Genomic DNA, 21775 nt, shown 5'->3' with positions numbered 1-21775 from the left:
GATCATCCTCCACGTGGAAAAACATTATCAGTCCGCCAAACTCCTCAAGGAGATTCTTTACTTTTTTGTTTACAGGTATTGGTTATTCGATGGGTAATGGTGTTACATACGATTTTAGGAGGATGAAAGGATCAATGGGGTCAATCTTAAGATTTTTTCCCTCAAATCTTTACATTAGCCACTAATAGGACAAAGACAATTGTCAAGTTTGGAAATGGGAGAATGGTGAGTGGCGTTGGCATGTGGAACTTAAGAGACGAGTTTTTGATTAGGAAAGGGAGATTTTGGAGCAATTTATGGTGTGCTTATAAACCATGTATGTTGATCGAGGGACGAGGAATAAACTTGTTTAGAAATGGAATTTTAAAGGCCATTATTCATTTAATTCATTCTATAGGTCAGCTCTTACAAATAACAAAATGAATGTTGATCTGTGGAGACATGTATAAGCTCGTTTGGCTCCACCAAAAATGGAGTTTTTGTTTGGCAAGTGATAAAAAAGAGAAGGGCAGTTACAGATGAGTTAACAAAGAGGAATTTATTGCAAAGAGAGGCAGTAGTGTTTGTGTGCTATGTAACAAAGATAATGAATCAGTTAATCACCTATTATTCACTTGCTTCGAATCATGGAAGCTATGGTGCCTATGGATTGCAAAATAAGGTATCTATGGTTGTATGCCGAAAGACTCATATGCCTTTTTTGTTGCTTGAAATTCATGTCTTATCATGATGAAAAAGAAAAGGTATGCAAGATGTACTTCTTTACTATTGTTTGAACCATTTGGCTAAATTGGAATGAAATGATTTTTAAAGGCAAAATACGGGATGTTTTGAAGGTCTTTGAGCTGATTAAGATTAGAATGGCTAGATGGGTCAAGTCTAAGTGACCTAAGGATAACTCCACAATTACAAATATAGCTTAACCTTTTTCAAATTCCTATGCTAGGTGTAAGAATGTCACAGGTGCTAGTAGGGTTACATATGGGTGTCCACCTAGTGGGTGGTTAAAATTCAACATCGATGGGGTTGTAAGTAAGTGTCTAGGATAGTTGAGAATCAGTGGCATGTTAAGGGATGAGTAGAGGGCTATAAAGATGATCTTTTCAAAGGCTACTGAATGGAGTGATGTGAATCTTGTGAAGGACTTGGCCAGTTTAGAGGCCATGATTCTTTTAGCCTCTTCTTTTCAAACTGCCTCATTTAGTGTTACCATTAAAAGTGACTTTAAAAATGCTGTCACTTAGGTTTTTAAGCTAGATATTGCTTCGTGGAGATTGAGAAACATGTTTTACTTATTAGACATCTAATGAAAAATGCAGGTAGATGGCAAGTTAAACACATTCTTAGATTTCGCAATGAAATGGTTTATAGATTTGTAAAATAAGGGGTAAATAGAGTTACTGATCTCCTACAAGTCTTTCCTTGAGAACCTTAGGCGTGTTTTTTTTTTTTTGAATAATCATTAATTTGGTTTAAAGTCAAGAGAGAAGCTGCTGAGTTTGGTTAAAAATGGAAAAAACAGTTTAAAAGGAAGCAATGGCTAACTGAAACTTGAAGAATAAGGTTGCTAAGGTAAAACGTTGTTGGTCTTCTTTTCCTAAATTCTAGGCTTGTAAACCGTTTTGTTCTTTGTCATTTTGTTTAGTTGATCTGCTGTAAGGGCTTTAACACTCACATTAGTGTCATTTAGTCAAGTCTTTTAAGTTTGTTTTTTATGGTTGTACTTTTTGTAAAGTTGTTGTTTTCATCGTCTTCAAGCTTAACAGACTTTTGTTACTAGTTGTTAAGCTTGCACAGAAGTCAGATTTTTTTTTAGCCAATTTGATTCAACTTCTTTGTTAGTTTTTTGGTTCTCGAGGTCAGATCTAGTTTAGTAATTTGAGTTTTCAAATATTTGTATAAATAGTAATATGAAATAAGAATCATTAGACTCTTTCATTCACTATCTTATTCAATTTTCAAATTACTCTATTATTGAGTTGGTCTTCTAAGAAAAATCAATATAGTATCAGAGCAATTACTCTTGAAGGACCTGTGAATTTTTTATAGTTCAGTATTTTCTTCAAACAAGATGGCAATGATAGGCTTTAGTACTTTAACTCCACCTGCTTTTAATGGTGTCAACGATCAATTTTAGGCTATAAAGATGAAGTCATACTTGAAGGCATTTGACCTCTAGGATGTGGTTGAGATAGGGGAGATTCTAGTGCCGAGACATGTCGACCGTACACTAGCTCAATTTAAACAACATTCTAAAAAAGTAGCAAAACATTAAAAAACACTTATATGTCGACAATCAGTAGTATCTAAGGCTATATTTGCGAAGATCATAAACTATGAAAACCCAAAACAGGTTTGGGACAACCTAAAGGAAGAGTATCAAGGGAGTGGTTACACCAAAGTGATGCAACTACTAAATCTATCTAGACAATTTGAATTGTTAAGAATGAGAGAAAAGGTGAATATACAAGATTATACTAATAAGTTGTTAGGGCTTGTGACTTAACTTTTAATGTTGGGGGAAGAGGTATTTGAAAAGAGAGTAGTAAACAAAATATTGGTTTGTGTTCCAAAAAGGTTTAAAGCTAAAATATCCATTCTAGAAGATTCAAAAGGCTTGACTAAGATCTCTACTAATGAGGTTATTGGTGCCTTGATAGCTTAAGAATAGAGAAAAGCTTTTAGATGTGAAAGTCCTATAAAAAATGCTTTGGTTGCCAAAACCAAAGGCTTGAGGACTAAAAGTGAGAGCTCTAGGAAGTATAAAGGGAGTAAAAGTAGTAATGATAAACAAGAAAAATCAAAGGACAAGTATCTTCCTTGTCCACATTGTAAGAAGAGTAATCATACTACTAAATATTACTGGTCCAAGCCTAATGTAAAATGTGAGGCTTGTGATCAAATTGGTAATGTTGAAAAGGTTTGCAAAATCAAAAAGAAAGGTGCAAAGAACAAGGCTGCTATGGCTAAGCAAACAGAAGAAGCTGAGGATGTGTTGTTCATGGCCAAATTAAGGAGTGATTCTAATAAAGACAGTGTATGGTTGCTAGATAGTGGTTACTCTAACCATCTCACGGCACGTGAAAAGTTGTTTTCTAATCTTGATAGGAGTTTTACAATTCAAATCAAGATTGAAAATGGTTTATTCTTGAATATAGCTGGCAAAGGAGTTGTTTCAGTCAATATTGTATTAAGTATTAAGTATATTTTAGATGTTTTCTTAATGCTTAAAGTTGATCAAAATTTATTAAGTGTTGGACAATTAGCTAAAAAGAATTCTGAATTGTTGTTTAAGGGAGAGTTGTGTATCGTGTTTAACCTTATCGGAGTTAAGTTGTTAACTGTAGAAGTGGAAAACCATTACTACCCTTTGAACTTGATACAGACTGAACATAAAGCATTTGTTAGTGAAGATGATGTCACAAACCATTGGCACAAAAAGTTTGGTCATGTCAATTATAACTCACTAAGGAAAATGTATGCTGAAAGTGTTGTTGATGGTTTGCCTATTATTAAATAACCTGACAAGTTGTGTCAAGTTGGTCAGTATGGGAAGTAATGTACAAAACCATTTCTTAAGTATAGAAGTTGGAGTGCTAAGTATAAACTTGAGCTAGTGCATACTGATCTATGTAGACTTATGAAAACACCTTCACTAAGTTAAAGCAAGTATTATATTATTTTCATTAATGATTTTACAAGATACAGTTAGTGTATTTTATGAATTAGAAGTTAGAAGCCTTGGGAAAATTTGTTAGATTCAAAGCCTTGGCTGAAACTCAAGCTGACAAAAAAATAAAACTCTGAGAACAGATAATGGCTCAAAGTATACTTCTTATGAATTTGAGAGTTTTTGGCTTAGCTAGGTGTGAAACATCAATTAACAGTCACATACTCTCCTTATCAAAATGGAGTATTAGAGAGAAAGAATAGAACACTGGTTGACATGGCTAGATGTATATTGATTCAAAGTGATATGCTAAGGTATTTTGAGCAGAAGCTGTTAACACGGCAAATTATATGTTGAACATGACCTATACATGAGTATTGACTCTTAAAACCTCCTATGAAATGCGGTGTGAACACAAACCAGATGTTTCTCATTTCAAAACATTTAGTGGTGTGTGTTTTGCTAAAATACCAAATGAAAAAAGATCAAAATTTGATTCAAAGTTAGTGTTATCTATTTTGATTGGTTATAGTGAGGTGTCAAAAAGGTATAGATTATTTAAGATTAAGTCAAAGAAGGTCTTTATAAGTAGGGATGTTCAGTTTGATGAAAGGCAGAATTGAAATTAAAAGACAGATGCAGTAACAAGTCTTGCAAATGAGATTTTTGGAACTAATAAGCATGTGCAAGGTAAGGAATTAGATGAGGTTGATATAAAGGATGAAAGCTTAGAAGTTAGAGATACAAGATCTTTGCAAGACATTTATAAGAGATGTAACCTAGCTATTGCAAATCCTACAACATTTGCAAAAGCTTAATTAGATGCTAACTAGAGAGCAGTAGTAGATGCTAATATAGCTATGATTTAGAAAAATCAGACATTAGAGATGGTGGAAAGGCCTAATGATCAATGTGTCATTAATGTTAAGTGGATATATAAGACAAAGATGAATCCTGATGGTGCAATCAATAAGTACAAAGCAAGGTTAGTGGCCAAAAGGTAGGCTCAAACAAATGGGATTGACTTTTTTTAAACATTTGCTTCAGTGGCCAAGCATGATACTATAAGGTTGTTAACAGCTTTATTAACTAGAGAGGGATGGAAAATCTATCATTTGGATGTGAAGTTAGCTTTTCTAATTGTTATTCTAAAAAAGACCATTTATATAACTCACCCTAAAGGATATGTGAAGTAGGGTGCTGAGAACAAAGTATGTAAACTGGTTAAAGCCCTGTATGGCCTCAACAAGGTCCTAAGGCCTGGTATGAAAGAATTGATGATCATTTCAGAAGCCAAGGGTTCAACAGAAGTGTTACAGAACCAACATTATATGTGAAAGTTTCAAATGGAGTAGTAAAGTTGATAGTTACTTTGTATGTGGATGATTTGTTGGTTATAAGGCCTAATGCCAAATGTTTGAATGAGTTTAACTCTCAAATGATGACTACATTTGAGATGACTAATTTTTGGTCTTACTTTTGATAATAACTTAGTTTCGTTGTTGTAGTAATGCATAAAAATTAGTAGATTTTATTTAAATTATTTTAAGTTAATTAATTTAAGTAAGTCAATTTAATCTTAGTTAATTTTATACTTAATTTGGTGTCAGTATGATTAAGATAGGTTGTTATTGATTTATTTATAGTTTTGTACATGTTTAATGAAAGAAGACTTTCAATAAAAAAAGGAGAGCAATTTTGAGTTGCAGACTTCCACTGCATATATCTCGATATTTTGATCATAACTATTTTTACAAAACTTCAAATGAGATGATTCTTTAACCATTGGAAAGATGAGAGAAAAATCTACAACTTTTATGCATTATTTTGCCCAGTTCAATATGAAAGGTGACCAAAAATCTTGTTGAATTTAAAGCATTGTAGCAGTACTAGAGCAATTACGATTTCTACTAATTAAATGGTTGAGGCCATGGCCTGGGTGGAGGTAGGCCATGGCTTACATAGTCTAATTAAGAAATCGTAGTTAGAATTGATTTCTTTCATCACCCAACTTAGCCTAACTTCAAAGTCTTACAAAAATAACCTTTTGAAAGACTTTTAGAGAGAATAATAAAACACTAGATTAAGAGCTGAGAATCAAGCCACAAGGTAATTGAAAATGTTTCATTAAAGCTGAGAAGAATTTGAAGGATTCAAGAAGATTAGGAGATCAAGATTACAACTCTTAGATTTTTTTTATCTTTTTGTTGTTATTTTATTTTCTTGTTTTTAGTTTTGATGATTAAACTTAACTTGATGGTGATTTGGAGACTTGATATGAAACTAAATTATTTATCTAAGATTACGATTGAACTCAATACATAGTTTGATTTATTATTTCCCTCTTACTTATGTTTGGTTGATCTAAGTTGTTTATTCTATTTTATTCTTAATTCTTCTAATTGCCTGATCACTAATTAGATTGAATTGAAAACCTAAGTTAAAGCTTAATAAAGGAGATTTAGGTAAACCTTGAATAGAATAGCATATGATAGAATACACTTAGTTGATTTTATGGTTTGATTTGCGTATAAAGTAAACATACACCTATAAGCCATACGTAGCCAGGACTAAAGCATGAATTTAATGAATCTTTCTTCAATTTAATTTGCATAGACATATAGTGAGTTAATAGGGAGAGATATTTTTATAAGAAACTCGACAAAGACTTGTAAATGACTTAAAACTCAAGGTTAGCAACTTAATCCATTAAACTAAGTTTAGAGAGAAAGATAATAATTAGATGAAATATTGAAGGATATCAGAATCTTAGATTTGGTAGTCACTCAAATTTAATAAAGTAATTTTGCTGATAGAGTTTAGATTACTTTAGTTATTAGTTTTAATTTTTCTTTTCAATAATTATGTTGTTTGAATAAGATTAAGGTATGTTAATTTTGGAAGTTAACATTAAGTGTTAATTAAATTCTCCTTGAGAATGAATTCTACTTTCTACTATATTACTTCTTAACGATAAGTGCACTTACATGAGAAATCAACAATAATGACCTATTTTCTTGGTATGGAGGTTCAACAAAGTGAAGGCCAGATTGTTTTACATTAGCAAAAGTATGCTAAAGATTTGTTGAAAAAATTTAGTATAAGTTAATGTAAACCTGTTACTAATCCTCTTGCTTTGGTGATAAGTTGAGTAAGCAAAATGGTTCAGGAGATGTAGATAGGCAGATTTACAGAAGCATTATAAGGTCATTGTTGTATTTATTAGCAACAAGACTTGATATTATGTATGCTATAAGTCTTTTTTTAAGGTTTATGCAGAAACCTTCTTTGATGCACTTCAAGGCTGCAAAAAGAGTTCTCAAGTATGTAAAAGGCACTACTGATTTTGGTCTTATATATATGAAGAAAGATAGTGGAAAGCTTCAAGGTTTTAGTGGGTTGGTTCCATTGATGATTCCAAGAGCACTAGTGGTTTTTGTTTCTTCTTTAGTAGTGCAATGTTTTCTTGGAATTCAAAGAAACAGAAGATTGTTGCTCAATCTTTAGCAAAAGCTGAGTATATAGGTACTACTGCAACTGCAGATCATGTAAAATGGTTGAGGAAATTATTGATGGACCTTGGACTTAGGAGAAAAGGATTGTGTTGAATGTGGATAATATGTCTACAATTGCCATAGCTAAAAATCCTACTCATCATGGTCAAACAAAACATATTCAAGTGAAATATCACTCTTTGAGAGATGCTGGCAAAACATAAGTATTGCTCTACTTATTCGCAACTTGCCGATATGTTTACTAAGGCATTAAGCAAAGCAAGATTTGAATTTTTGAGATCTTGTTTGGATATTCATCAGATTAATGATTATAGGGGTGCATTGAAATAATCATTAATTTAGTTTGAAGTCAAGATGGAAGTTGCTGAGTTTGGTTAAAAAAGGAAAAAATAGTTTGGAGGGAAGCAACTGCTAACTAAAACCTGAAGAAAGAGGCTGTTAACTAAAACTTGAAGAAAGAGGCTAATGAGGCAAAACGTTGTCATTTTTTTTCCCAAATTCTAAGGCTATAAAACATATTGTTGTTTGTCATTTTGTTTAATTGATTTGTTATAATGGCTTAAACGCTCAAGCTAGTGTGTACACACAAATTTCTAGTCGAAATTTCTTAATTTGAAAATTATGAGACAAATACAAATATTTTATAATGTGAGTGATGATCTCTGAAACTTTCTCTAATTAATTTCTTCACTTCATCTTTAACAGTCACAAATTTAGACTTAGTCTTTATCACGAACTTGCTTGATCTTCATTTCAAAGGTCTTTAGGACTTAATCTTGATTATGAATACTTGATATCTTCATTTCAATGGTCTTCACGACTTAATTTTGATCACGAACACTTGATATCTTGATCACGAACTTCGTTGTCGCTTGATCACGAACTTCGTTGCCGCTTGATCTTGATCACGAAATTCGCGGCCGCTTGATCTTCACTTCAGAAATTTTCTATTCTTCTTGATCTCTAAAATGCTCTCAATATTCGAATGCCTCCGAATGAATGAAAATGACTTGGAGGAGCCCCTATTTATAATGTTAGGCGAGAGACTTTGATGAGAATGCAATCTCTTTGAATTATCTTTAAATTATTTTAATTTATTTAGAGATAAATTATGATTACTCATTAAAAGTCTTTTGATTGGCCGGACCTTGAGTCCTTGAATTTTGATTGGCTGAAGTTAGGTATTATTTCTAAATTATCTTAATTTATTTAGAAATAAATTAAATAATTAAATTTAATTTTTGTCTCTAAATTAGTATAATTATTAGAGATAAATTAAATGACCAATAATTAAATTTTGATTGGTCAAAAATATGAATATTATGTCTAAATTATTTTAATTTATTTAAAGATAAATTGGATGACCAATAACTAAATTTTAATTGATCAAAAATATGAATATTATCTCTAAATTATCTTGATTTATTTAGAGACAAATTGGATGACCAATAACTAATTTTTAATTGAACCTATTTAAATATTATTTTCAAATTATGTCAATGGATAAATATATACCAATAGGTGAACTGATTCAACTATATATCTTTAAAATAATCCAACTAATAAATTAATCATTTTATAATTAATTACATAGTTATGACATCATTAAATCCATATAGCGACATGTAATTGGCTCATAATTTTTCTCCTTCTACGTAATGTTGTTTAGTCAAGTCTTTTAAGTTTGTTTTTTGTGGTTATACACTTTGTGGAGTTGTCATTTTGATCATCTTCAAGCTTAACAGACTTTGTTATTAGTCATTAAGCTTGCAAAGAAGTCAAGGTTGTTTTGAGCCAATTTGATCCGATTTCTTCGTTAGTTTTTTGGTTCTCGAGGTCAAATTTAACTTAATAATTTGAATTTTTAAATTGTTGTATAGATACTGAAATGAAATGAGAATCATTAGACTCTTTCATTCACTGTCTTCTCCTATTTTCAAATTACTCTGTTATGGAGTTTGTTTTCTGAGAAAAATCAACAGTTTTCTCCTTTATGGTGGTCTTCATTCTGCCTGGATTTGGCCAGGCCTGAGTAGTGTTGGTACGCTGTCGAGATGCACTGAGCTTTTTTAAGGGTCTGCAAGAACAGGAAACATGACTGCGGTGTTTTGTTTTATTTTCTTGTTGATTTAGGCTGTTTTTTTTATTCTTGATTGCATTCGATCTTGGTGTTAAGTGTATAGGAGTGTGGTCTGCCTTCTGATTTTTGTATAGCATGAAAGGTGCTTGAACTGGGATTTTTGTTAACCAGAACGTGCCTGAAGCAGCCATTTTGACTTCTTTTTTGTCATGGCTTTGCTCCCGTGTCATTTTGGGATCTTCCTTTTGCCTTTGGAGTGATATTTAATCTTCAAAAGAAAAAAGAAATGAACTAAACAATGATGATCAGTGCAATCCTGTTGAACTTAAAAAGTTTTTAAGTCTTGAACAACGTCAATGGATAAACTTTGCTTTGAATCTTCTGCTATTGGAATGGATAAGTGTTTGATCAATTGAAGAGTGGATAGACTTCAGTTGCAGCTGTAATGGAGGTGTAGCTTAGCTGCTGTTGTCTTAACTTGCCTTTGGTTATGGTCTTGCAGCTGCCTGCAATTGCTTAGCTAGTTGTGCAGCAGACTTCTGTTGCATCATATGGCTTTGGTGAGCTGTTGGTTAGGGTCCGTGGTTGTCAATTGGATGCATTGCTTTGTTAGCAGGAGTTGAGTGAGATGAGCACTCTCCTTTATAAAAGGAGTTCAGTTTAAGAGTAATATTAGTGATTGTGGCATTTTCGAACTTGAGAAATATTGCTGGCTGATGAGCTCCTTCAATAGCCGTTTGAATTAATTAAATTAATTACCTTGCTGCTGGCATCTTTCCTTAAAGTACAAGAATGACATTGTTAAATCCGAAATGGTCCACAGCCACAGGTGTATGACCAAAGACAAAATTCTTAAAGAGTAAATATTAGTTTGAACGCACAACTGCTGAGGTTCACGGTTGAAGATTTCAACTCCGTTGTCCGCTAGCATAGCCTGTTTATTTTAAGACAAGTCGGATTCACGTCACCAGAAATGCTTATGGTATTGGCAATAATTTTGATAAAAACAAATACTTTGTTATTTTCAAGATTCAAAAGTTAGAAGGTCATTGGAATCTGGAAGGGTCCTCCATCTGAGGCTCCGCCGATGAGGCTAATTAGCATGATTGATGTCAATGTCATCAGTTGACACAGGAATCTGCAATAACGAAATACTCATTGTACGGCAGTTTTTGTTATTAACGAAAATTTTTTTATGAAAAAGCCAATTTAAAATGCTCTGCCCCTCTAGGCATTTGGCCTGGCGATCCAAGGATCAGCACTGGACTGCCATGAGTTGAAAAAAAGATGTGGATCTCCCCTAGAACGTTGGCTCCTTACCAAGGGAGTTCATAACTTAAAACTGGCCAGTGATGAATAGGTGCCAAACCCAAACCCAAACCCAATTAATTTATAACTCTATGTTTCTTAATCCAGTCTTTTCTGTTGCACGCTCCGATCTCTCCAGCTGAGCTACTGATATAACTCTTCCAGGTGCAGTCGGGTTAATAGCATGCAAGCGTGAACAAGATTTGATGTTCCATTTTGTGAAATGGTTGCCTCTTTTCTAACGTAAAACAGCACATGCTGCTACTGGAATTTGGATAAAGATGCTAGAAAAAATAAGTTAAGCATACTCTAATTTTAAAGCAAAGCAACAAACAAGAATGACAAACACAAAAGCCAAGTAGTGATGGGTATCCCAGGTGGATCGTGGAAGTAGGTAGGCAGACCATCTTAAACAATTTTGAACAGGAGGCATAACTTGTCTCTTCATACGGATCTCTCCTTTGGCATCGTCTACATTGTCCCTTTTGATTTGTCGGTTACTCTTTTGGTCACATTACATTAATTACCAGTCTCAACTAATTCCTAATGTCAAAACATAAACGGCAAATAGCTTTTAAAGATCCACACATTAAAAAAGTGCTCACACTGACTTTGATTTCGATCCTTTGACTTCAAGAGACATCCGAAAACGAAAAAACTCCGGTTGAAATGCAGACAATAGCTATTAATGCTTCAGTAATCTAAAGAAACCATTGGGCGTTTGCAAGAAGTTCACTTACTTCGTCACACATAGGACAAACAGACCCAACTTATAATGTCTATTTTATTGATAGATGATCGTAACAAATATTATTGGATACAAAGATGTTGCCATCAAAGAATTCTAATTCCAGTTTAATTTTCAATGCATGGAGCATTGTCTTTGATCGTGGTTGGTATGGAATTTCTTCTTCCTTTTGTCTGCTAGCCAGGTCTCCCACCTTATCTGATCATATATTATCAACTGCCTCTTAATATTGATCAGTATCAAGGCCTGCTAAACATGTCGAACTTTGTTCAGGATTTTGAAGAAGATGAACAGTTTCCAAGCACTGTCATCTCACACTCGTCTAACGAGAGTCCCAATCCTGTTGAAAATGGTGGTGATGCTTCAACTCCTACCACCACAAGTTCAAAGAAGAAAAGAAATCTTCCAGGGAATCCAGGCAAGTAAACTATCTTATCTCTTTGTTTAAACGCGTAGTCGCAAAATCAATTTTTGATCATTGTTTACGTGAAACATAAGCCATAGAGCATCACTGCATGAGAACAGCGCTGGCAAGATTTTTCATGCTTTTCGTATTTGTCAATGTTTTCTAATACCCGATATGATACCCTCTAGTTACATTTTTACACAACGCAGAATTCCGGTACTGAATGCTAATCAAGAGCTAAGACCATCTTCTTTCCATCTAATTGGATGTGCAATTGTGCATTACTTGGCATTTGGTTTTTGGAAACTTAAAGGATTCTTTTGCATCCTTTTCTTTTATATGTCTAATCCCAATAGATGCAACAAGTAATCACAATAATTTATATTTAAATAAGATGCATGAAGGTTGATTCAGATTCCTCCAGGCACATTAATTACAAATATATATATATATATACATATGCATAGCTAATTGTCAACTCACCAACTTTCTCCTTTGGCAATTTCTCAGATCCAGATGCAGAGGTTGTTGCATTATCTCCAAAGACTCTAATGGCAACCAACAGGTACATATGTGAAGTCTGCCATAAAGGATTTCAAAGAGATCAGAACCTTCAGCTCCATAGGAGAGGACATAACTTGCCTTGGAAGCTGAAGCAAAGAACCAATACACCGGTTAAGAAAAGGGTTTATGTCTGTCCTGAGCTAAATTGTGTGCACCATGATCCAAGCCGGGCTCTAGGTGACTTGACTGGAATTAAGAAGCACTTCTGCAGGAAGCATGGAGAAAAGAAATGGAAGTGTGATAAATGCTCCAAACGATATGCTGTTCAATCAGACTGGAAGGCACATACAAAGATCTGTGGCACCCGAGAATATCGTTGTGATTGTGGCACAATTTTTTCAAGGTAGAGGTCTATTGCGGTTCCATTGTAACAGTGCATATTGAAGAGCTATGTTAACATGTTTTTCTCAACATGTCAATGGTGATATATTTTATTCAATATCCACTTGTCTTGTACAGGAAGGATAGCTTTGTCACACACAGAGCCTTCTGTGATGCATTAACAGAGGAAAATTACAAGATGAACCATAACCTTGCCGCCAGTGGGGGGATTTTGCAAAGCCAAGCGCAAGAGCTGTTCACTTCATCAATGCCCAGTTCTGATTCATGCTCCAATGCAAACACAATGATGAATCTGTCGGTTTCTAATGAGAAGATGGACAATTCACCAAGGCCATTATCTCTGAACCCAGCTGGAGTCATGATATCCAGCAATTTAGATCCAATTTTCAATCCAAGAACGTCATTGGCATCTCCTCTAGCAATTGGGTCCGCTTATACATCTGCCACAGCCTTGTTGCAGAAAGCTGCGGAAATGGGTGCTAAGATCAGCGATAATACAATCGCCCCAATACTCCTGAGAGGTTTTACCGGATATTCTACCGGCAGCATGAACTCAGCTGGCTCTGCCCAGGAAGGTTCTTCCATGGTAGGTAGCAACATAGCAACAAATGCGGCAAGCACCAATAGTTTGTTCGTGGGAGACGAAACATATGACAAAAACTTGGAGGCAGGGGATTTAAGATGTCACCATACTGTTGCTCCAACTGCATTGTTCGATTCTCATTTTCTGGACTCAGAGAATGGGAACGCTACAAATCTGTTGGGAGAAGCGTACATGAGAGGAGGTGAAAAAATGACAGTTGATTTCTTAGGTGTGGAGCCAGCAGGGCATCAGAGTACTGACAAGAAAAGAAGCTATGACGGTAACATAATGAACTTGGAGTATTCCAATGCGCAGCAAAGCCTGAACAATTTGCGTTCAAACTGGTGAACTACAGAACTAATTCTAGTCTGAAGGTTATTAGTGAAGTTGTAATAATTACACCGCCTTTGCCAGAAAGAGCGAACTGTTCCCATTTCATTTTTGGTTAACATAATCGGAAAGAAGCAACCATGCTAATCAGATTTAGCAGTCGAGTGAAATGATGTAATTTGTATTGTTGCTGCTAATTTCTTTATAACCGATGATCATTTTCAGTGCAATACCTCCATAATCACATGATTTACAACTTTATCATTAAAAAAGATGTTGGAATTCACTATCTTGTTTGAACAACTTATTCCTATTTGCGTCCTGATCGACAGCACCTCCAAATTCCTCACTGTAAACAAGAATTTCTGATGAAAAAGGTGACAATTACACAGGCCAACAGTATCAATAGCAAAAACCACCATCCTTTGCAAAGTACTTGTCAAAGATAAACAACCAACAGGAAACGAATGGACCTGGAAGACATAATTCAAGTCAGTCACCCTTGCCATGATCCATGACCATTTCACTCCGCAAATAAATCCTTTCTGAAAACTCATTTTCAGGAAACTCTGGAAACAATTACTGATATCACCTACATGAGAGTTAAAGCAAGTTTCTGCAAAGGTAGGCTCAGGCCTAAAAAGTGCAAGAAAAGTACGGAAAATAGCACAATGTTCCAGGACCCAGCAGAAAATGCCCCAAGCTCTATCTACAATTTTAAAAAAAAGAAAAGAAAAAACCCCTTCTACCATTGATGATTTAATTTAACCTTCACATATCCAATTAATTATAAACACCCAACCAGATCCTCACAAACGAACACATTATAGCACAAAACTTACCCCAAGCATCTCTCAAAGCAGTATGATATACAACATGAACCCCTGCATACGTTAGCCAGACCAGAACATTCCTTCCTTGCAGAGACAAATAAAGCCTAAAAACAACCTTCTGATGGATTAATGTCTTAGCAGACCTGTTCAGTTGCCAATTTTAATCAGCAGGGTTGGCAATTTTCAAGTAGGCTCTAAGATCATTGACATGCTTTTCTGACTATAGTTTAGGTGAAACCGGCTTCAATGGCCTCTACGAACTTTCTGTCTATCATTGAAACTGGGTTCCATTCCAAACTCAGCAGCCAACATTCGAATATCAGGTGACATCTCCCAGTTGGCTTTGTCACCCTGGTTTGTGTGCCTTGGTTGCGTTCCACACCTCTCCAATCCACCAACACTATCAATTTGGCTCTGTATTTCTTCAAAATCTTCAGCAGCAACCGCTTGCCGCTTTCCCATCTCAATGTCAAAGCTTGTTTTTGGCATCTCTGGGCTCATGGTTCGTGCCAAGGATATTGAGGCAGCAAAGAGAGCAGATGAATCCAACTTGACCTTCGCCCTGAAGTTATTTTTGGACTTGGGAATTTTGGAGAAGAAAATCTCAAAAATATTGCGGACACAGCCACGGTTATAAGGATTCATTTTTGAATCATAACGATACCGGAAATTTTCATATGTTGTCTGTAAAAACATAAAATTAGCAAGAGAGAGAGAGAGGACAATAATGGAAGATAATGAAGGAAAAGAAGAGACCAGAACCTGATTGGTAAAAATCAAATAGAGATGAAACACAGTGAGGCCTCCAACAAACCAAGCAGTCACAAATGTATATAGAATAAGAATCCCTGAGACAGGAGACTTCAAGAATGCTCTCCAGACATTAGAGTGATATTCATCCATTATTTTCTTAATGTTTACCCAGCATAAGGCAAAAACATATAGGCATAGTATGGTTGTGGAAGACACGAACATGAAGAAGAATCTATAATTTCTCTGTCATGAAACAATTTTACATGTTAGCCTTGATGATTAAAAATAGTGTCCCACAATTAAAGCCAGCAAAGCACATAAGAAATCACTTAATAATCACAAGTCATGGTTCAGGCTGAAAAGTTCAGATGAAACAGAGAAGCATCAGTTTGCAGGACAATTTTTTTGAAGCAAACTGTGAGGCAAAGTTTACAATTTAAAGGACCAACTCATTTCACAAGCACAATAGTATTGTAGATATTTCAATCTATAGGATTCATTTGAAGAACTATACCCCTTTTCTTTACAAAAATAAATAAATAAATAAGTGGAGAAACCTATCTGAAATCCTTCCCCTTAAATTGATTCTTATAAACCTGAACAGGAAGTTTACAATAGGAAACTTCTACGAGCAGCATGTTTGACTACAAACGCAACGTTCCAGCTGACCACAGACTGAAGACTTGTGATTTTGTGAATGACAGATGGCATATTCCCATCACTAAGCAGAACTCCGATATGATGAATCCAATTATTTGATTACTTGGATAAAGATATTTGAGAAAAGAGATTTTGGATGAAAAAATTTCTACTACTAGTACTAAAGCAAGGTATCAATTGACTCGCATGAAGAATTTGAAGACGATAGATATATCTTGCCAGAAGTTAGAGGTCTAAAATTAATTACTAGTGATCATTAAGTTCATCTCTTTTATCATGCCTTAAGCCATTATTTTGATAAATGCAAGTTCTCAAAGATGAAAGCAATCGGCCCTATGTCAGAGGATATGTAACCAGTAACCAGTTGCAAGCACCTTGTAATCATTTCCTATTTGGTAGAGAAACTTCAACAAGGATAAAACTAACCCAAATTTTTCATAAATTGAAAACCTAAATACAGAAGCATATACCTTCCCGATACATTGCCCCACCCATGGACAATGGTGATCGAAGCGCTCCACACAGTTATTGCATATAGAGCAATGTGAGCAGCGGGGTGGGCGATACAACATACACGTTTGACAGTATTTAACCTTGACAATCACCCCATTAACCACAACATCTTTTGTAGGAGGTAAACTTGGAACACCAACACCACTCTGACTCCCTAGCCAATCCGTAGACATAGTGGAACCATCTTCCTCCAGTTCTGGGGGATGCAGGTTTCGAGGAATAATGCCAGGATCTCTTCCAGATGTGAGGAGCAGAAGTATAAGATCCTGAACTAGTTTGGCAGGCAAAACAATGTTAATTACAGAATCAACGCAAAAACAAAGACATTATTTGATTATAATTTTCTTCTTTTCAATTTATGGAAGAAGAGAACTTACATATACAGTGAAGATAATGAGAATAGATACAATGAGGTTGCCAAGATGGTGGTCCAATTCGTGAATGAGTCTTTGAGAAACAAAAGCGCAAAACAAAATGACAGGGATCACAATTAGAGATATTGTAAGGAAGATTGACCTTACATCTGGACCAAATACAAGTCTACCTCCAAGGCAAAATCTCTGAACAAATAAAAATCCAGCTCAAAGTTAGCTATTGCGGAGAGAGGTTATTAATTGTTAAGTGCAAGAAAAGGAAAGAAGAAAAATGGGAAATAGATAGTAAATTACATTGCTTCCTTTCCAAACTTGATAGACTCGAAGGGTAGTGGCACTGGTGTCGATGATGCGGCGGTTGGAATCAGAAAGCTGAGCAGGCAACGGAGTTTCGTACATCTCTTTAAACCACAATCAGATCTCTCTATCTTTCTTTGTCCTTTTCACTGTTATAACATGTCCCTCGGCAACTCTGCAAGCCAATAACACTTTTCCACATTATTGGGTTTTCCTTTGTTTTGGAGAATGGAGAGGAAGAAACCAAAAAAAAAAAAAAAAGCGAGGAAATTTGATTTTTTTTTGTCGAACTTTACCTGGAAATAAGAAGGGAATGAGGAAGAGAGGAAGGCAAGGTTCCAGAGTTGCAGAGGGAGCGGCGAAGGGTAAAATGTTAAAAGGGATCGGAGCTCAGCGGGGGAGGTTAGAGTCTCTCTCCAAAAAGCTCAAAAGCCAGAAAGATGGACGACAGGCCAGCAAAGATGGTTAGAGAGCGAGAGAGAGAGAGAGGGTTGCACATTTCGCTCGCGTGGCGATTTTCCGCCAGACGAGTCGGATCGCGATTTTGACGACTATTATTTGCTGTCTTTTTCTTCTCTTTTTACATATTAATTAGTATATATTAATCCATTATTATTATTTCTAGCAGTGAGAGACGGTGGAGGACGTGGTCTTCACCGGAGATCCTCACGCGTTTTTCCATGCTCCCCACCTCCCTAGTCTATTATATATTATGGTTTTTTTTTTAGTTGTAATTATTGCATACAATAGTTATATTAATTAACCAATTTGAAAAATGGAAATTTTCTCTCTTTTTTTGATTATTTAATAATTCCTCACTCAGTTGGTGTATCAATTAATTGTTATAAAAACGACAAGTGAAGCAAGCTTTGTGACCATTGAACATATCAACGAACTTGGTTTGATTAAAGAATTATCTGTCATTCCACCTGCATCGATAATTTATAAGAAGCAAATACTAGTTAGTATTACAAAAGAGAAACAATGAACCAATGTTGGTTTTACGCAATAGCCATATAACAAGTTGGGATGGAAGCATAAACAAATTGATTTTGTGATTTTTGATGAAAATACTCTCAATTCTTGGCATTAGCGTAGAAAAGGACAGTCAAAAAGCAGTTGGATGACAAGGACAAAAGGACGCATTTGCAACTCCCAACGTGTCTTGCGGAATCTTTGCCTCTGATAATGACACTTCCTTCCACCCTTTTTCTTTCTTCTGTTTGGTTTTGGCTCTTTCCTTTCATTTCCCTCTGATAATACCCTTTTCTGGACCTAATAATCAAAATTCAGAGGAGGAAGTATTATCTGTTATTAGCTAAGAAAAAAATATATAAATTAAAAAAAAAATTTGACTCCGTGGTTAAGTGCTCATAGATCTCAGTAATAGACGCATAACTGAGAAGGCCAGCCCCATGTTGCAGCAGGCTTGCGCCTACAAATGGCGGGGGTCCAAAGGCCAGTCCGTCCAGCGATGCTTTTGCTGTGCTTGTACGCATCCATATCCATAACCATGATCATTAATCACACAAAAAACGATTTGTTTTCCTTCACCGTTCCTCCAAATGAAAATAAACTCTATGTTTATTGTTTTTAATTGAAATATTGAGCTTAATGATTACGAGTAGAATCTTATAGATATTTATCCTACGCAGTGCAGAGATTGTGAAAGCTTTCAAGCTTTATGAGAGGGGAATAAATTCGTGTAAAACATATATATCATACTTTATTCTCCCACTAGTACAAATTATTCATGTTTATCTGCTCTACAGTCTTTGCTTTTAGTTGGGCAGAAAGAGATGGTAAACATTGCAAGAAGGATAGCGAGAAACTGTACCGAGAATGGCTAATCCGAATTTAACTGTTGTGGTTCTCAACCTTTCTCCTACAGTTACTCTTGGAGAGCTCACTGCATTTTTCTCATACTGTGGCCATGTCGAGAAAATCCTGCTTCAGGGGTAATTGTAACTTGCAAAGCTTGTTGCTTCAATATCGCTTTGTTTTTCCTTTCTTTCTTTCTTTTCCTTCCCAATTATAATAGCTTTTCAATCAGTATTAATTAGGGTTCTCTCTTTGGTGACCAGTGCGAATAAAGATGGATCGCAGTCAGCTCTGGTAACATTTAGGCAGCCATACGCTTATCAAACAGCTCTTCTCCTAAATGTAACAAACAAATGCTTTCAGTAATTTAGGTGATATTTAATATGGTGTTTAATGACGTGGAGCCAATGTGGCTGCGGTGTTTGTTTCCTTGAAACAGTAATGCTTTGAAATTATTAGCTTTCTGTCATCTTTACGTTGATCACTTAATCCAGAATTCCAGATATATACTGAATTGTTTATATCCTACATGTGATAGTATATATACTTAGATATTTTTCCAATTTTTGTTTAGGAGCTTCTTTTATATATGTTAAATCCGTTCAGAATGTAATAATAATTTCCTGATCTATATGATCTGTCCATGGTTGTGCATTAATTGTAAAATTATTCATGCCATTATATTACTTTGATTATTTATGTTTCTACACTACCCATCTCAGTTACATACCTTGAATGGAAACGGTTCAAGTGTAAGGAAAGGACTATGAAAAAAATGAATTTATTCATTCTAATTGTTAGAGATCAGTATTCCTCCAAGCCAGAACTTTTGATAGCTAATGCCAAAGGTAGTAGTGCTTATGAGTGTACGGCTCTTGCAAGTCTCTGGGGCCAAAAGTTATATTTTTGATTTTTACGTTATTTAATATTGCCTGTGTGAGGTGTCTTGTTTCAGATTTTGACCACCAATTGGTCCATTCCTAACCAAGTTATGGTTTTCCACATTCATACCAAAATCAGCATAGCTTTTGCTTTTCACCCTTCTCTCTTTATATATATATAACGAAATCTGTCATATTATGAAGTTCAGCATTTATTATTGACGCTTGTGCCACTTGTTTGCAGGATGCTACTTTTGCAGGCCAACCGATTCGAGTTCTGCCAAAGAAGGATTTCGCAAATCCTCCACTCCCACATCAACTGCCTAATGTTACTGAGGTTTGTCTTTCTTTTTCTCTCTGTCCCTGTATGTATGTGTATGCATAAATTGCCTAATGTAAGTAAGCAGTAAGCATCCAAGTCTTCATGCTTTGGTGTGCAGGCTCCCATGTTTTAGCAGTGTGCATGGTGTGTACCTTTGTCATATATGACACTTGCCTTAACATGCAAGTAAAGTTGGAACTGGTTTTCAAGTTTTCCTGGGAAATGTTGTGCCTGTAGCTTTGTCATAATTCATGGTATATGGTTTTGGTCATATAAAGATGTTAGATGATCTCCTGCCTCTGAGGGCTCTCTCTAATCATGCTGGACTCTCTACAAATTCTTTCATGTTTGGATCATCCTCTGGACTTTGATGACAGATCTACCCTTAACAACAGCATTCAAGAAGGCAGAACATGTGTGTGTGTGGGTGTGGGGGGGGAACGTTGCATGAATTTATTTGCGAGTACATTCCTAACTTTAGAAAGCCATGATGAACATGTATTATGTGCAGAACAACAGGATCCAAGGAAATATTCCTGTAATGCAAGCTGTGGTCCAGGTGATGGCTTCAGAAGGCATTGAAAAGTTGAACCAGACAAGAGATGAAATTGGAAAGAAGTACAAATTATCAGAGAAAAGTAGAGAGCTGATGAACAAAACAAGATCAGCTGTTTATGCAGCCGATCAGGCAGTTTCTGCAGCTGAGGAGGCAGCAAGAGACGTGGCGACCAGGATCTTGAACACTGATTATATTGCGAAGGGTGCTACTTGGATGTCTGGTGTGCTTGATAAAGCCTCCAAGTATGTCTCAGAGCTTGGCACTAGGAAGGGTTGTAATCCCAAATCTAGGAAGCACATATGAGCCTGCCTCTTTTAGTTGGAGGTTATATTGGCATTAAAAAGGGGTATATGATAAACAAATCTCCCATACTGTCTACAGAGATCTATGTTGTCGAAATACTAATGCAATTGCAATTTGCAAATGGTTCTTCATAAGGAGCTTTCTTCCCTGTGGCCGATAGTTGCTACTGATAAAGGACCCAGTTATGGCTAATAGTTAATTGACATCTGTGAATTCCATTTTCCCTAGCTGCTAATCATAAATAATCTCCTTGGCTACCACTTAAAATGATTTTTCCTCTTGTTTTTAATCTCTTTTCCGGATTGCCGGAAGCATTCAAAGCTTATTTCGCAGAATTGCAACAAATATGGACTTGATATCTGTTCCTTTTCATAACTTGTTGATTCTTCCTCGTTCATCGCTATTAGATTGAAATATTGTCGTTTGGTACTTGGGGGAAAAATTCCATTTAGTAGCCTAATTCCTAACACGATCAGAATAAAACAGATCAATTCAGGAACAACTAGAGAAATGGGTCGGTAAACACTGATATTCTTACGAGTGAGTAAAATCAAATTAGATCAATTATCTATCCAAATCAATTATGATTTAGATAAAACTATTCAGTTTAACTGATCTATTAGATCAATTGATCCAAAATATTTGATTTAATTGATTTTTTGATTGATTCTCGGTATTAAAATTTTTAGATCAATCCTCTCAAAAAACTAAATTAATTTTTTATATATACGAATATATATAATTTTTTTATATATATGAAGAAGAATTGATAGTAAATTTAATTAACAATATACTTAAAATATATAATTTATTATGTGTATGTATACGAATCATAATGATAATAATTTAATTTTAATTTTATTTATTTTTTTATTTATAAATCTGTGTTAATATAAAATTACAACTTATATAT

The 21775-nt window shown here is 35.1% G+C and overlaps 4 protein-coding genes across 7 annotated transcripts; 3 read left to right on the top strand and 1 right to left on the bottom strand.

Annotated features, from left to right (window-relative positions):
* Nucleotides 1–11576: 11576 nt before the first annotated feature.
* LOC110417654 (zinc finger protein GAI-ASSOCIATED FACTOR 1-like) lies at nt 11577–12638 on the top strand. Its single transcript, XM_021430111.2, has 2 exons — nt 11577–11739; nt 12238–12638. Exons 1-2 carry the CDS (start codon nt 11577–11579, stop codon nt 12636–12638), a joined length of 564 nt encoding a protein of 187 aa, XP_021285786.2.
* A 64-nt stretch (nt 12639–12702) lies between these two features.
* Nucleotides 12703–13604, top strand: LOC149527780 (uncharacterized). Its single transcript, XM_089783712.1, has one exon. It carries the CDS (start codon nt 12704–12706, stop codon nt 13562–13564), a length of 861 nt encoding a protein of 286 aa, XP_089639838.1. The 5' UTR covers nt 12703; the 3' UTR covers nt 13565–13604.
* Nucleotides 13605–13698: 94 nt separating this feature from the next.
* On the bottom strand, nt 13699–17544 carry LOC110417642 (putative protein S-acyltransferase 7). 3 transcript variants are annotated; one of them, XR_002445339.1, is made up of 7 exons: nt 17273–17543; nt 16974–17151; nt 16683–16865; nt 16263–16571; nt 15142–15375; nt 14389–15063; nt 13699–14019 (listed from the first exon to the last, which is right to left on the bottom strand). XR_002445339.1 is itself a non-coding variant. In XM_089783708.1 (6 exons), exons 2-6 carry the CDS (start codon nt 17076–17078, stop codon nt 14623–14625), a joined length of 1272 nt encoding a protein of 423 aa, XP_089639834.1. In that variant the 5' UTR covers nt 17079–17167; nt 17273–17544; the 3' UTR covers nt 14133–14622. The 3 variants fall into 3 exon arrangements, 2 of the variants coding, with proteins under 2 accessions (XP_089639834.1, XP_021285770.1); XM_089783708.1 differs by lacking the exon at nt 13699–14019 and having other exon boundaries at nt 14133–15063; nt 16974–17167; nt 17273–17544; XM_021430095.1 differs by lacking the exon at nt 13699–14019 and having other exon boundaries at nt 14133–15063.
* An 832-nt stretch (nt 17545–18376) lies between these two features.
* Nucleotides 18377–21064, top strand: LOC110422131 (binding partner of ACD11 1-like). 2 transcript variants are annotated; one of them, XM_021435920.2, is made up of 5 exons: nt 18377–18467; nt 18868–18934; nt 19061–19139; nt 19923–20015; nt 20512–21064. In XM_021435920.2, the coding sequence occupies exons 1-5, from the start codon at nt 18392–18394 to the stop codon at nt 20860–20862; spliced, it is 666 nt and encodes a 221-aa protein (XP_021291595.1). In that variant the 5' UTR covers nt 18377–18391; the 3' UTR covers nt 20863–21064. The 2 variants fall into 2 exon arrangements, with proteins under 2 accessions (XP_021291595.1, XP_021291604.1); XM_021435929.2 differs by lacking the exon at nt 18377–18467 and having other exon boundaries at nt 18775–18934; nt 20512–21062.
* The last annotated feature ends 711 nt before the right edge of the window (nt 21065–21775 follow it).

The sequence above is a fragment of the Theobroma umbraticum genome, unplaced genomic scaffold (assembly GCF_002168275.2).
Source record: "Theobroma umbraticum cultivar Fairchild unplaced genomic scaffold, ASM216827v3 scaffold_30.0, whole genome shotgun sequence".
Taxonomy (NCBI): domain Eukaryota; kingdom Viridiplantae; phylum Streptophyta; class Magnoliopsida; order Malvales; family Malvaceae; genus Theobroma; species Theobroma umbraticum.
Note: the sequence above shows the minus strand (reverse complement) of the source record. Positions and strands in the feature narration are given on the sequence as shown.

Coding starts and splice junctions, on each gene's coding strand:
- LOC110417642 (XM_089783708.1), bottom strand. CDS start 17,078: ATGTACGAAACTCCGTTGCCTGCTCAGCTTTCTGATTCCAACCGCCGC. Junction 15,376..16,262: donor TGGGGCAATGTATCGGGAAG/GTATATGCTTCT, acceptor GTTTCATGACAG/AGAAATTATAGATTCTTCTT. Junction 15,064..15,141: donor ATTTGATTTTTACCAATCAG/GTTCTGGTCTCT, acceptor ATGTTTTTACAG/ACAACATATGAAAATTTCCG.
- LOC149527780 (XM_089783712.1), top strand. CDS start 12,704: ATGTCAATGGTGATATATTTTATTCAATATCCACTTGTCTTGTACAGG.
- LOC110417654 (XM_021430111.2), top strand. CDS start 11,577: ATGTCGAACTTTGTTCAGGATTTTGAAGAAGATGAACAGTTTCCAAGC. Junction 11,740..12,237: donor AAATCTTCCAGGGAATCCAG/GCAAGTAAACTA, acceptor GCAATTTCTCAG/ATCCAGATGCAGAGGTTGTT.
- LOC110422131 (XM_021435920.2), top strand. CDS start 18,392: ATGTTGCAGCAGGCTTGCGCCTACAAATGGCGGGGGTCCAAAGGCCAG. Junction 18,468..18,867: donor GCGATGCTTTTGCTGTGCTT/GTACGCATCCAT, acceptor TTTCTCCTACAG/TTACTCTTGGAGAGCTCACT. Junction 18,935..19,060: donor GAGAAAATCCTGCTTCAGGG/GTAATTGTAACT, acceptor TTTGGTGACCAG/TGCGAATAAAGATGGATCGC.